Here is a 14,836-nt window from a genome sequence, read left to right on the forward strand (position 1 = left end):
CCTAAGTCTTTAGTGCGGGTGGTGTAATATAGGTAGTCTAGGGGCGGTGTAATATACGGATCTGTTACGGATTAAGCTATATATTCTTCTTAAAAGCCTGGTCCCTACGCGTCGTATTAGCCTAGTGAATAGTGTCTATCTACAGCCGTATAAGGTTTTCTATTATAATACTAATTTCTTTTATAAAGGAAGGCGTTAGGGGCATAGTTTTAGGCTAGATAAGCTGCCTATTCCGTATATTAAGCTATAAGCCTAAATAGGCTAGCTATTTTCTTTTTAAGATTATATTATAGCTTCTAAGGTCCGTAATAAGGAAGGGGACGTTATACTGCCTTCGTCCGTTAACGTGGAGGTAGATCCGTAAGATAGTTATAATAGGTAGCCCTATCCGTCCGTTATAACCGCGAATAGGAATTAGTTTAGGCAGTTCTTTAAGGGGTGTATTTAAAAAGTTAGCTAGTTTTATAGCGCACTTTATATTAATTAAGGTAAAGGCATTTACTCCTAAGTTAGCTAAAGTAAAGGTTAAAACTTAATATTTATTATAAAATAAAGTATAAGGGATAGTGTAGCTTCTTTTACTAATTAGCTAATCTAGATTAATATATAACATATTAATCCCTTTTAACCCTAAAGAGGAGTCTTTCTCTAGGGTTCCTCTTTTTTTAGCTTTATACTATCCTTCTAAATTAATAGGACCTTGTTTATCTTTACCTTTATTAGGTAGTTTCTTATAGGGTGGCCTATTTAATTGTATAAGAAGCAAGCTCCTTAATTGCTAAGGGCCTATATATAGGGGTTGCTGTATATAGGCCGGGTATACACCAGGCCCGTAGTAAGGGTAGCTGCGCAGCTAGCCACTAGGTTAACTATAGGGGTTGCCAATTATACCGGGGCACTACGGGCCGTACTCGCAGTACTTGCGGCCTATTTTATAAGGTTTCTAGTTTTTAGCTAATTAGTACGTGCCTTAATTTAATGGAGGCCTTGGTTAATAGCTAGGTAATAATCTATAAGTTCCTTTAACGTCTATACCGTAGTATAAGCTAGTAATACGGCCCGCTATAGGTCTAGGATAGGCTTATTAAAGAGGTTTAGTAGTAGGCTTTCCTGGGGAATCTAGGCCTGTCTGGCTAGGTGTAAAAAGCGAGTTTAGAAGGCTAAAAAGGTCTCCGTTATTTTTATATTTAGGCTTTTATAGCTAAGGCGGGCGTTTTATACTTTAAAAGGGTCTTTATAAATAAAAGATAAGTATTTAATTATTTCTTCTTTAGCAATAAAGGGGTCTGCTAAGTCTTTAGTATATCGCGGGCGTAAATGCGTCTAGGCGTTTCCGCTAGTACGGCTGAAAACGTAGGCCATTCTGGCTTAGGCGTTAGGGAAATAGTCTATATTAACTTTAAGCTTATCCTATAATTAAAGCTTCTAATTATTAAATATAGGGTCGGTTCCGTTTATAAGTAGTAGGGAATCCGCGACCTTTACCGACCGCTTTAGTGCTATATAGGCCTTAGTGGGTCTAAGGCGCTAGGATAGGGCCTAAAGGACTATAGTAAGTCTTTAGTTATCTAATAATAACTTATTATTAGATATAGGGGTATCTCTAGCTTTAAGTAGCTCTCGTAGTTATTTAATTTTGGTATTAACAGCCGTAAGCTCCGCCTAGGGGGTTAAAATGTTAATTATTTCTTTATCTAAAGTATTTAAGGGTCCTACAGCTGCTTTACCTACTACTATGGTTTATGGCATAGTAGTAGGGGTATTAGGTAATTTTAGGTAATTTCTTTAGGGGTTCTAATCTGTATATATCTTGTGGGTCCTTTCCTTAGGGTTCTATTCTTTTCTTTTAGGTCCTATTCTTATGGTCCTAGTAATGTCCTTAGGGTCCTATTCTGTGTTCTTATAGATATATTTAAGTTCCTTCTTAGGAAGAAAGAGTAGAGTAAGCTTTAGATANTNTTAGNGACTTAGTNAATTNAGATATAAGNANNGNAAAAGGGTCGCGNAAGCCTATANNATTNGATTNTCTATAAACGAGAATCTAAAGCTAGGGAAAGGAAAGGAGAAGAAGAGTAGCGCCATTCGATGTTTTATAAGATCTTCGCGTTACATAACCGCAATATGCGGCAATCTGTGGCAACTTGCCGGTGCGTAGTTCTGCTAAGTTCTGCTAGTGCCGTAACAAATTAGTAGTAACTTATTAGAGGATAGAAGTCGCCGCAACCCTCCTATAGATATATTAGCAGCTTAGTGTTTAAGGGCCTCTATTATACTTGCTATATAACCTAGTTAAGGGTTCTTATACTTTAGAAGAACTAAAGGATTTAGTATAGCTGTGTAGGTATATATACTGTTATTAATCTTTATAAGCTAGGTAAGCGGAAACTTAATAGGGACAGTTCTTCTTTAAAATCTTCCTATTTGGCCGCCTAAGATATCTACCTCCCTCGTCCCTTTACTAGCGGTCCTCCTTTATAAGCTTCCGATTATTATAAGTCTTTTCGCTATAAGCTCTATATTTTATATAGACTCGCTATATAACCTAGCTACCACTTATATAGAGCTCGCGGCCTTAAGAGAACGCGTAGTTGTTAAAGCGCTATATTACTAAGTCGTGAGTATTATAGTGCTTACCAGCTTCCGGCTTAAGTAAGTATTTAGGAGGGATTAACTAAATAGCTACCTGCATTGCCGCAATCGCATCTTCGCTCCTTAGCTTCTCGTAGGCCTTCTATTTAACTAGTTAGTTTACTTAAGATATAGCGGTAGTAGGAGCGTCTATTTTAGATAAGAATCTAGTTTTACTTAGAGTAGAGCCTGGGGCGCTATAGCTGTGTATTTATATAGAGGGTAGTTAGCAATTAAGAGGCGTTGATCGACGCGTAGATATTAACGTTAACGTCAATTTTAGCGATGACAAATTCGTGTCTTTATTTAATCGTAGTATAGCGGCTCGCAGGGGTGCCGGGGGGTTGCCGGGGTATTAGGTGAACGTTACATTTATATAGCTTTTACTAGTAAAATAAGTGCTTGAGTAGTGTCTACCGCCCTAGCTTCCGCTTGATTTGGATAAAATTCGGATAGTAAAGTTACTGCCAAGAGTTACTGTCCGGATCCTGACCGCCAGCTTGGTACAACAGAACCTGATCCGGCAACGTTTATTAGTCTCCAATGCAGCACAAGCCAAAGTACATTCTTCCCTGCATGTGAGCTACAAACTAAATGAAATTGGGCAAAACAATTAATATCTGGATTCCTTACAAGGAATTTCCATTGTTTAGTAGGAAAGGGTATAGGACAAGAGGGATGAATCTGTCGACCTGAATCAGGTTATCTTATCACCGACTCAGCAACCTCCTATTGACTCAGTCATTGACTTAATCATTGACTTGGTCATTGACTTGGTCACCTACCCCTTGTTTCCATTGCTACCTCCCTACCCCCTTCTCGTTCTTATTTCCTATACCTTTCCTATGTATATATAGAGGCTTTAAAGCCACCATTTAATAGACAAAGTCATTATTCTTTTCTTATAATTGGTGTACGGACCACTAATCAACAGTTATAAGCCCGGGTTGCTTACCGTATTGCCCCTATTTAACTAATTAATTTAATTAATTATACCCCTTATTAAATTACTACTTATTACTAAATCCTTTAACTTTTCTATAAGTACCTTTTAATATAACTTCTTAACCACCTACCTAAGCTATTACTACGACGGTAATATTATCGAGCTAAGCTAATTAGGACGAATGGATTAACCTTATTAGGCTTTAAGCCCGAATAGAAGACGTATAGAAATACGTTAACCCCTTAACTAAATAGAATAAGTTACCCCAATTAATTAAACTAGTCTTTCCTAGGCCTTAAGACGTAAAGTTAAGAATAACCTCCTATATAGCTCTCTTTAAGGAAGAAAAGGACGAGCTTTAAATTCTCTATAAAAGGTATAAAATAGTAAAAAAGGAGTATAAGAAGTAGAAGGCGGCCTTAACTTCTTTATAAAGCTCTATTACTAGTATAGTAGCCAGATATCTAAACACCTATATACTAAGTATTAACTCGGTATATAATATACTAGTAACTCTTAAGGAGAGGGTTGCCCCTACTGATACTATATATTAGCTTTACCTATCCACTTAATACGCTAAGGTTAAAAAGGGCCTAAAGAATTAGAACTTTAAGGCCTAGTTATAGCAATAAAAGAAGACGTATAACGACTGTAAAAAGATTAAATTGTTAAACGTAGACGGCAACTAAGTAATTAGAGACTTTTTACTAGCGATAAAGCCAGTATTACTAAATTAGGCCTTAACGTAGAGGGTTAAATTTAATAAATATAACTAGGCTAAGGACTACGTAATATCTATATATCGACTAGTTAATATATATTAAAAACTATTAATAATTAAAAACTACCTAGTAGAAGAATAGAGCTTAGCTTAGTGCTAATATAGTAAGCTTCTAGGGCAAGCCAATTAATAAGGCTCCTAAGGATAAGGCCCTAACTACTAGAAGATAGTTATAATATTAAGCACTAAAGCTAAGCTTAAGGCTCTATTAAATGCAGCTACCGAATTAATTTAGTGGTAGCGCTTTTTTTATGCTATATAACTCTATACAAATAAGGAGTATATAATTGGCTATAACAACCTATAGATAATTTAACTGCTTACTAAAAACGGACCCCAATTAAACACAAAGCTTTATTATATAGATATTTACTAGCACTAGCTTCGCCAAGAGGTTTAGAAAGGCTTAATTGTAATTAAGTAGGTTCCTACTACTAATATAACGGCTAATAGTCTTATAAAGGCCCTGCCAAGGCAGAAGCATAAAAGCTTTATTTAATAACTAAATCTAATTAATATTAAGACCCTATTGTAGTTAGATTTAACTATACTATTTAACCTATTTACACGATTTCCTTATTAAGTTCTTACTTTTAGATGGTTTCTATTTAGTTTAACACCATGGATATTTCCTATTTAGGTATATCTAGCTAATTACCTACCAGTTAATTAGCTAGGGGGGGGGTGTGTCGACCTAAATTAGGTTATCTTATCACCGACTCAGCAACCTCCCATTAACTTAGTCATTAACTCAATCATTGACTCGGTCATTGACTCGGTCACCTACCCCCTTCTCGTTCTTATTCCCTATACCTTTCCTATGTATATATAGAGGCTCTAGAGCCACCATTCAATAGACAGAGTCATCATTCTTTTCTTACAATCGGTGCACGGACTACCGATCGACAGAATCATCCCTCTAACCAAAAACGGCTGTTGCCGTGGCAAGCGCTACTATACCTTCCTGGCGGCCCACAAAACCTAGCTCCTCGTTTGTCGCTGCCTTAATTGACACACGACTTCCATCTAAGCCTAAGATGTCGGCAATGGAGTTCTTCATAGCGTGTCGGTATGGACCGATTCTTGGGGTCTCACATATCAACGTCACGTCGCAATGTGTAAAAACGCCACCGTTATCGTTGACGAGCTGGTTCGCGTACTGCAAGAAGCGGTCCGACGATGCGCCTTTCCATTGCGGATCTGACGGGGGAAAGTGGCTCCCAATGTCACCGGCGCCAACTGTCGCCAAAAGGGCGCTTGTCAAGGCATGGAGACCGACGTCAGCGTCCGAGTGGCCCAACAGTGAACTGTGATGCGGAATCTCCACGCCGCACAGCATCATCTTCCCTCCCGGAACAAGCTTGTGTGTGTCATAGCCGTGCCCGACTCGGACATCGATTTTGGCAACTCTGTTCCCGGCTCTCAGAATGCGCTCAACCTCTTCAAAATCTTCACGATGAGTAATCTTGATGTTGCGCTGTTCTCCTTGAGTAACGCGAACAGCCATGTCAGCCCATTCGAAGAGCGACGCATCATCGGTGAACCCTGTGACTGCGGATCCGGCCGCCCGCTCATGTACATCAAGGATAGCTTGTAAGGAGAATCCTTGGGGCGTTTGCGAACAATACAGTCCGTCACGCGGAACGGTCCGGACAATAATACCAGTTGATGCCGTCTGCTTGACGGTATCGGCGATGGGAACTGCCGGAATAACACCAACTCTAGGTTCCTCCAACAGACATGCCTGGACTCTGTTTAGCAAGGAGAGAGAGACGAGTGGACGGGCAGCATCATGGATAAAGACATGCGAGGGTGAAGCACTAATAGAATCAAGAAAGCGTAGACCCTCGAGAGTCGAAGCCTGGCGGGTGGCGCCTCCGACTGTGTCATGCATGTTCACATCTCGGTTGTGCAAAGCCTCTTCGAGAAGTGCACTGTCGTCGGCGTGACGGACAATGACAATAGCGCAGTGAGAGTTCCATGAGCGGAAGGTCCTTACTGTGCGGGATATGGCTGTCTCGCCAGCGACACGACGATACTGCTTGGGGCACGGATCGCACCCCGCTCTCAGTCCTCGACCTGCGGCGAGAATGACAACACCGAATGAAATTTCGTACTCCGAATCGGATATCTTCCCCCCATTTGAGGAAGTCATGGCACACTAATTGAAAGATTGCGGAGTCCTGATTTTATCTTGTGCCGGCGCAACGTGTTGATAAGGGGTCGCCAATTTGGGTATTAAACAGGAAACGGAGTATAAGACTTGACGAATATCCCATGGTATAGACTGCCCGGCCGATCCTCGGTCGGCCGAAAAATCACGTGTTCAGCCAGCCACCTAGGGCAGATTCGAGTGTCTCCACAGCGCCACCAGCGCCAAGCTGTGGAGATACGCGTATCAAGGGCCACCCGCTGATCGAGCCGCTGATCGACGCCGACCGTAGGGTAATTGGGGCCATTAGGGCCCCAATTATATATAAAAAAGTCCTCCCTGCCTATCCTTAATCACGGCAGCACGTCTGCTATTATACCTACTATATAAGGTAGCGCTAACTAATCGCGTAGGGATTAATATTGCCAATAATGCCGAATTACGCGCTAACGCGCAGCATATCCTCGCTCTTATATATGCCACTAGGCCTAAGAATATGTTTTTAACGTATAATCTAAAGCGGAAGGAGTTTAAGGTAATACCCTCTCTTTTAAAAATATTACGGCCTATATATTACGGACGCTTTAAGTATAATATTACGACTACTTGGAGAGGAGTCGGAAGAAGCTAGTTAGTTGATACAGGCACGGTCTAGGATAGAACCCGTGGAACCATATAACGAGGAATAGTAAGCAGAGTCATGTGATGTAATTTATATAATCTAGGTGATCTACAAGATCTGCGACAGAGCGAACAGAGCAGACAGAGCAACGACTTTCTTAGGAGTACAATTGTATATTTAAGGACCTTCAGTCCCTACCTAGATAGTTCCTTCCTTGTAGTAATTCTTAGAATATAATTAGAGTTAATCTATTAGGCAACCACTCCACTAGTTATTATTACGTTATTAACTTACTTATAATACCTATATACCTAGCCCATTAACAAGTTTACCGTAGTTTCTACTATAAGGCTCCGTTACATAATCACTACTATAGTTATAGTTTTAATAAGTTAAACAACATGCCACTAAAAGCAGCTACTATAATGCCTTTAATAGCAGCAACTATCTTAAGGTTAAGTGGAGATATAAGTATACAAGATACTAACTTACAACCAGTTACGGTTAGGCAGTTACAGGAAATTATTAATAGGTTAAATAAGAACAACTAAATATTTAAAGAAAGACTTAATAGGATTAGAGCAGTAAAGGTTAAGTTACCTTTAATTAAATAATTCTTAGGGGAGAGATTAAAGCTTAAAGGATTCCTAACGCAAATGTATTTTAAAGTTATATAAGAAGGGGCCAAGTTAGCTATAATAATGGATTAGATAGCCTATGTAGGACTATTTCTAATAGGTCGGGCACTTAAATAGTTTAAACCCTACTTAGCGGAAATACAGACTAATGGAATAACTACTACTAATTAAGAGGTACGATTTATGTTTTTTAGCTAGGTAGGATTTATAAAATAATTAATACAGATATTTAGGGACCTAGAAGCGATAACTATAGCAAAGAGAAAGCTTTAGGACCTAACGCAGCAAACTTTAGCAATTAAATATACGATATAGTTTTAAATACTTACTATATAGGTTAAATGGAATAATAAGGCGCTTATAGCATAGTATAAATAGGGACTTAAGGCTAAGGTCTAGGACGTAATTATTCTAATAGAAGATGCAGATACCCTAAGGGAATTAATAGATTAAGCGATTAAGATTAATAATAGGATCTTCTAAAGGGAACAGGCTAAGAGAGGCTAAGATAGAGTTCTATAGTTATATAAGACGTAAAGCACGCAACGATAAAAGCTAAGTTAGAAACTATAGTATAGCGCAGAGCTAATAGACCTAAGTAGTACTAAAGAAACCTATAAGAGATGGGGAAAGCAACTATAAAAACCTAGAAGTTAAGGATTAAGCAATTATAGGACTAAGGAGCATAGGCTAAACTAAGGATCTTAATAGCGGAAGACGTTTAAGCAGACTCTATAGCAAAAGCAATGGTTTAAAGACGGAGCTTATATAAATTGCGGAAAATAGGGTTATTTTACTAGAGACTATAAAAGTGGTTAGAGTTATTACGCAGTAAAGGGAACTAGACTAGCAGTATATAACACACACGTATAAAGGGATAATAGTATACTACAAGGAATAAAAGAATATTTAATTAGAAGTTTTGCGTTTTGTTATAATAACGCATGCTAAATTTATAAAGACGCTAAGTATGGCGTAAGCTATTGGCTATAAGAGCTAGAGTTAAGAGGACTTAAAGGAACTAAAGAGTTAGATAAAGAATAAGATCGACTCTATAAGCTAAATTAAGATATTACAGTAACGTGCGGATAACGATTAGTAATAATAATAATGGAGTTAGAGTACTTATTAATTAATAGCGATAAGGATAGTAAAGGAACTAACTAGGGGTATTTAAACCTTGATAACGTAATAGAAGCAGAGACTAAAACCGCTATAGCGTAAGGTTTAGTAACGGGCATTATAACACCATTAGATACGGCATCTATTGCTTTATAAGACGGAAGGAGTAATATTTAGAGACGATTAAGTAAGTAGACGACTGCTAGTGCTAGCTTACTACTTAATAAAGGCAAAAGGCCAAAGGCTTAAGATTCTTAAAATGAGATAAGAGACGACTAAGATTCTTAAGAAGAGATAAGGCATGCTTAAGGACCTATAATAGACGCAAACTAATGGAGCAGGGCAGCAGCTTAGTTTAAGAATATATAAATAAGCTTAGGATAAGTGTTCCCAACAGCACAAGATTCTTAAGACAAGATGAGTGAGATTTAAGACTCTTAAGACGAGATAAGAACACTACGGACGTCTAGTTAGACTAAGGCGGGAGCTAAGCTTAAGTTAGAAGTAAGCTTAGGATTAAAGAATCTAAGGGACTAAGAATTCGGAGTATAAATTAGGACACCTATAAGTAAGAGGCAAGGAGCTTCTTTATAGATTAGAGAATCTGCAATATAAACAGTAGTTAGATTAGGAGACAGATATATAGACCTAGAAGACTTACTAGTTAAATAAGATATTTAGACTAAAGATTAAGAGTTTAATACCAAGATTAAAAAGTAAGAAGACTTTAAGGATCTACTTATAAGATATAAAAAGAAAGAAACTATAGAGAAATTTAGAGTAAGAATTACCTTATAATAAGAACAGAAACTAGATAAGAAATCTAGTATATTAGGATATATAAAGGACAGAGTACCAGTATAAAGGATCACTAATAGGCTAAGAGAAGGCATACTAAGAGCTAAGTGGCTTACTAAACTGGAAAATAAAGAGGATCTAGGGATTTTTACTAGGTTTAAGGAACAATATATAAAGGGCTGTTATGACGTAGTAATAAGGAGATACTTCCTTATAAATAGGCCGTATATACTCTAACAGCTGTACTAAAAGTGGTATAGGCAACAATATAATAATGAGTAGGAAGATTTCTATATATACTTAGACAAAAAAGTTATTTAGAACTACCTAATTACGGAAAAAGCAATAAATTATATTAAGGGAGCCTTAATTATAATGTTAAAGGATCTAGAGAAATAATTAGAGGACTAGACATTGGGAAAATATTCGCAGGATAAGATTTAAGTAGACTTTAATTTTCGCGTTTCGCGTAATTAATATGCAATTTAACCAACTTAACACGTAATTAACTAACTTAATACGCATTTAACTAACTTAACACGCAATTTAACTAACTTAACACGCAATTAACTAACTTAATATATAATTTAACTAACTTAATACGTAATTAACTAACTTAATACGCAATTTAACTAACTTAACACGTAATTAATACGCAATTAACTAACTTAATATATTTAAAAGTTAAATAATATATAGTTAACCTACTTAGCAACTTTAAAAGGTAACTATATATTTCTTAATATATAATTAAGGTAAAGTTATATACTATATATTTAACTATTATATATTATCTAATATAATCTTATATAATCTTATATAGTCTTATTACTTAGAGGCTCTGCACAAGGCTCTGCACGAGGCTCTGCACGAAGCTCTACGCATAGAGGCTCTGCACGAAGCTCTGCGCATAGAGGCTCTGCACGAAGCTCTGCGCATAGAGGCTCTGCCACGAAGCTCTGCACGAAGCTCTGCACGAAGCTCTGCACGAAGCTCTGCGCATAGAGGCTCTGCACGAAGCTCTGCACGAAGCTCTGCACGAAGCTCTGCACGAAGCTCTGCACGAAGCTCTGCACGAAGCTCTGCACGAAGCTCTACGTACAGAGGCTCTGCACGAGGCTCTGCGCGAGGCTCTGCGTACGGAGGCTCTGCACGAAGCTCTGCACGAAGCTCTGCACGAGGCTCTGCGCGAAGCTCTGCGTACGGAGGCTCTACACGAAGCTCTGCACGAGGCTCTGCGCGAAGCTCTGTATACGGAGGCTCTATACGAAGCTCTATACGAAGCTCTATACGAAGCTCTACGTATAGAGGCTCTGCATAAGGCTCTACGCGAAGCTCTGCGTAAAGCTCTGTATACGAAGGCTCTACACGAAGCTCTGCATTGGGTCCCCGCTATATTCCCAATAGCGTCTACACGTGTCTCTGCCTATGTAGCCGCCTTATTTTTTACCCTTCCTTCCTTTCTTATATCCTCCCTACCTAGGGAGGCACTAGAACGGCAGCTAGTAGAGGACCGTTGCTAGAACTAGATAACTATCGCTAGAATTAGACGACTATTACTAGAACTAGACGACTATTACTAAAACTAGATAACCGTTACTAAAACTAGATAACCGTTGCTAGAGCTAAACAACCGTCGCTAAAACTAGACAACTGTTGTTAAAGCTAGACGACTATCGCTAGAGCTAGATAACTGTCGCTAGAACCAAACAACCGTCGCTAAAACTAGACGACCGTTACTAAAACTAAATAATTATTACTAGAACTAGATAACCGTCGCCAGAACTAGACGACCGTCGCTAGAACTAGACGACTATCGCTAAAGCTAGATAACTGTTACTAGAACTAGATAACCGTTGCTAGAACTAGACAACCGTTACTAGAACTAGATAACCATTACTAGAATTAAATAACCGTCTCTAGAGTTAAACAACTGTTACTAAAACTAGACGACTGTTACTAGAGCTAGACAACCGTTACTAGAACTAGATAACCGTCGCCAGAACTAGATAACCGTCTCTAGAGTTAAACAACTATCGCTAGAACTAGACGACTGTTGCTAAAGCTAGACAATAATGACTAGCCAGTAAACACTATAAATAATTTAATTAATTAATCGAATTAAGGTAGTATAGATAGGTAGGCATAAACAGGGAAATACTAACAGGTAGGTAGATATAAATAGGTAGGTAGATATAAATAGGTAAGTAGATATAGATAGGCAAGTAGATATAGATAGGTAGGTAGATATAGATAGGTAAGCAGATATAGATAGGTAAGTAAATATAAATAGGTAGATAGATATAAATAGGTAAGTAGATATAAATAGGTAAGTAGATATAAATAGGTAGGCGATATAAATGGGTAGGTAATGCAGATAGGTAGGTAGATATAGATAGGTAAGTAAATATAGATAGGTAAGTAAATATAGATAGGTAAGTAGATATAGATAGGTAAGTAAATATAGATAGGTAAGTAGATATAGATAGGTAAGTAGATGCAAATAGGTAGGTAATGTAGATAGGTAGGCAATATAGATAGGTAGGCAATGTAGGTAGGTAGGTAAGTTAATAGGTAGATAAGTAGAAGAGAACTATCGCTATATTATATTAAATTATCTAAAATAATAATATTTATTTTGCTAGCCTTATAAATAGCTTTAAAGTAGCTTTTATTTATTTAAAATATGCTATTAGTATAAAAGAGGTAAATATAATTATGGTTGCCAAATGCGCAGATTGTTGGCAGGTTGCGTGTCAAAAAAACACAACATAGGCTAGTTGGTCGAGTTGCCAAATGACCTCAACTGCGCGCCAATTGCGTCAACCACCAGCCATTGAGGCTATTGAAAGGGTACCATATTTTCCCAATAGAGAAGCGAGAGACGCGTCTTAATACCTGCGAATAAAGTCACAACATTTAGATTAGTGCGATAGAGGTTTAAACTTAAGGACGAAAATAAGTTAAGAGTTAACCTAAAGCACCCAGTATACTATACGCTATCATGGATTGCATATATAGATAATATATACGAGATGTACAAGAATCCGAAGGAAAAGAATTAGAAATACCCTATAAGGATATACTAGATAATAAATAAATAATAGTATAGGAATACTAAATATATATACGGATAGCATCCAGCAGAAGTCTAAGAGGAAGGAAGTTTAGTACTTTAACTAGGAAGATTCCTTACGGAAGAATACTTAGATAGATAATAATGGTGGGAATGTTTAGAGAACACCTATTTATAGTATATTAAAGATAAAAAGCGAACTAGGTATTGGCTAAAGAATAAGCTAAGTATAATAGGATTAAGTAGCTAATAGTTGGGAAAAGTAGAGGCCTATAGGACTAGAGGGAGCCAGTGGTAAAGCCTTAGACCCTTAAAGGAATTTAAGGATAACACCTAAATCTAAGAGTTAATTAGTAAGATTAATAGTTTAAAGTATTAATAGATAGTAGAGCAATAAGGAACCATATCTTACTAGTAGTAGTTAAAAGGATAGGGCTACTATATAGGCAAAAAGAGTACCCTTATCTATTAGTAACAATTTTAGGAGATCTAATAGCCTATAGAGGAGGCATTATTAATCTTAAAATAGGACTAATTTAGATAACTATTAAAGGAAGATAAGTTAAGATGTCTTTTGATATATTACTATTAGGGAATAATAAGGTAGTATTAGGAATGCCTTAGTTACAGGAATATAATCTAAAGATTAATTAGGTTATAGGTTAAGTTAATATTAGAAATATATAACGATATAAAATATAATAATAAACCAAGTTAATATAGTACTAAGTCGGAGCGACATACGAGGAAACTAATTAAGGATTAAGTTATATACTAAAGAGATACTATAAATATAGCAAAAAGTTATAGTTACTAGAAAGTGAAAAGCTGTTAAAGTATATAATATAGGACTATAAAATAGAATTAGAACTAGGAATAAGTCTAAGGTTCTACCCAACTTATAAGTTAATAAAAAAAGAGTTATAGGCACTTAAGAAGTTTGTCTAGGAAAATCTTCAAAAGGGATATATTAGACTATCGCAGTTATTAGCGGGATATCTAGTACTATTCGTACTAAAGAAGAATAGAAAACTTAGGCTATATATTAACTATAGACAGTTAAACAGCATTACTAGGAAGAATAGGTATCTTTTACCCTTAATTAGCGAGATCTAGGACAGGATTAGTAATACGTAAATCTTTACGAAGATAGATCTAAGATAGGCGTACTATTAGATTAGAATTAAGGAAGGCAATAAATAAAAGGCAGCCTTTAGGTTAAAGGAAGGACTATATAAACTACTAGTTATGCAATTCGGGCTTATAAACGCACTAGCAATATTTTAGAAGCGTATTAATAATATATTAAGAGAATACTTAGATAAGTTTATTATAGTATATCTTAATAATATTATTATCTACTTAATAAGTAAGGAAGAATATAGAAAACACATTAAATAGGTCTTAAAGAGACTATAGGAAGAACAGATGCCAGTAATAATTAAAAAATGCGAGTTCTTTACTAGGAAGACGGATTTTATTAAATTTATTATTAAACTAGGCTAACTTAGTATAGATCTAAAGAAGATCGAGGCCATAGTAAATTAGCAAGAACTAGAAAATATAATATAGTTAAGGTTATTTCTAGGGTTCTGCAACTATTATAGAAGGTTTATAACTTAATAGTTAAAGGATATTAAGCCACTTATAAGATTAATAAAGAAGGAAAAACTATAGGTATAGGGGGAGGAACAAAAGGAACTATTTAAGAAAATTAAACAGTTATTTACCTAGGAGCCAGTTCTTAAAATCTATTAACCATAGTTAGAGATAGTGGTCGAGATGGATATATTAGACTATGCACTAGAAGTGTGCTTTCTATAGAAATATAAAAATAAATAGCACCTAGTGGCATACTATAGTTAAAAGATAACACCACCAGAACTAAACTATAACATCTATAATAAGAAGTTATTAGGTATAGTTATAGTATTAAGGGAATAGAGATTATTCTTATAAGGTATAGAAAAACTATTTATAGTTAAGACGGATTATAAGAACCTAACGGGGTTTCTAATAATAAAAGAACTCAATTAAAAATAGGTTAGATGGGTGGAGATACTTATAAAATAC

At 36.6% G+C, this 14,836-nt stretch overlaps 1 protein-coding gene across 1 annotated transcript; it reads right to left on the reverse strand.

Moving 5' to 3' along the window:
* Positions 1-4,879: 4,879 nt before the first annotated feature.
* Positions 4,880-6,589, reverse strand: K441DRAFT_669087 (uncharacterized protein). Its single transcript, XM_067650098.1, has one exon. The coding sequence runs from the start codon at positions 6,508-6,510 to the stop codon at positions 5,275-5,277; it is 1,236 nt and encodes a 411-aa protein (XP_067497993.1). The 5' UTR covers positions 6,511-6,589; the 3' UTR covers positions 4,880-5,274.
* Positions 6,590-14,836: the final 8,247 nt, after the last annotated feature.

Source organism: Cenococcum geophilum (assembly GCF_001692895.1).
Source record: "Cenococcum geophilum 1.58 unplaced genomic scaffold K441scaffold_67, whole genome shotgun sequence".
Lineage (NCBI taxonomy): Eukaryota > Fungi > Ascomycota > Dothideomycetes > Gloniales > Gloniaceae > Cenococcum > Cenococcum geophilum.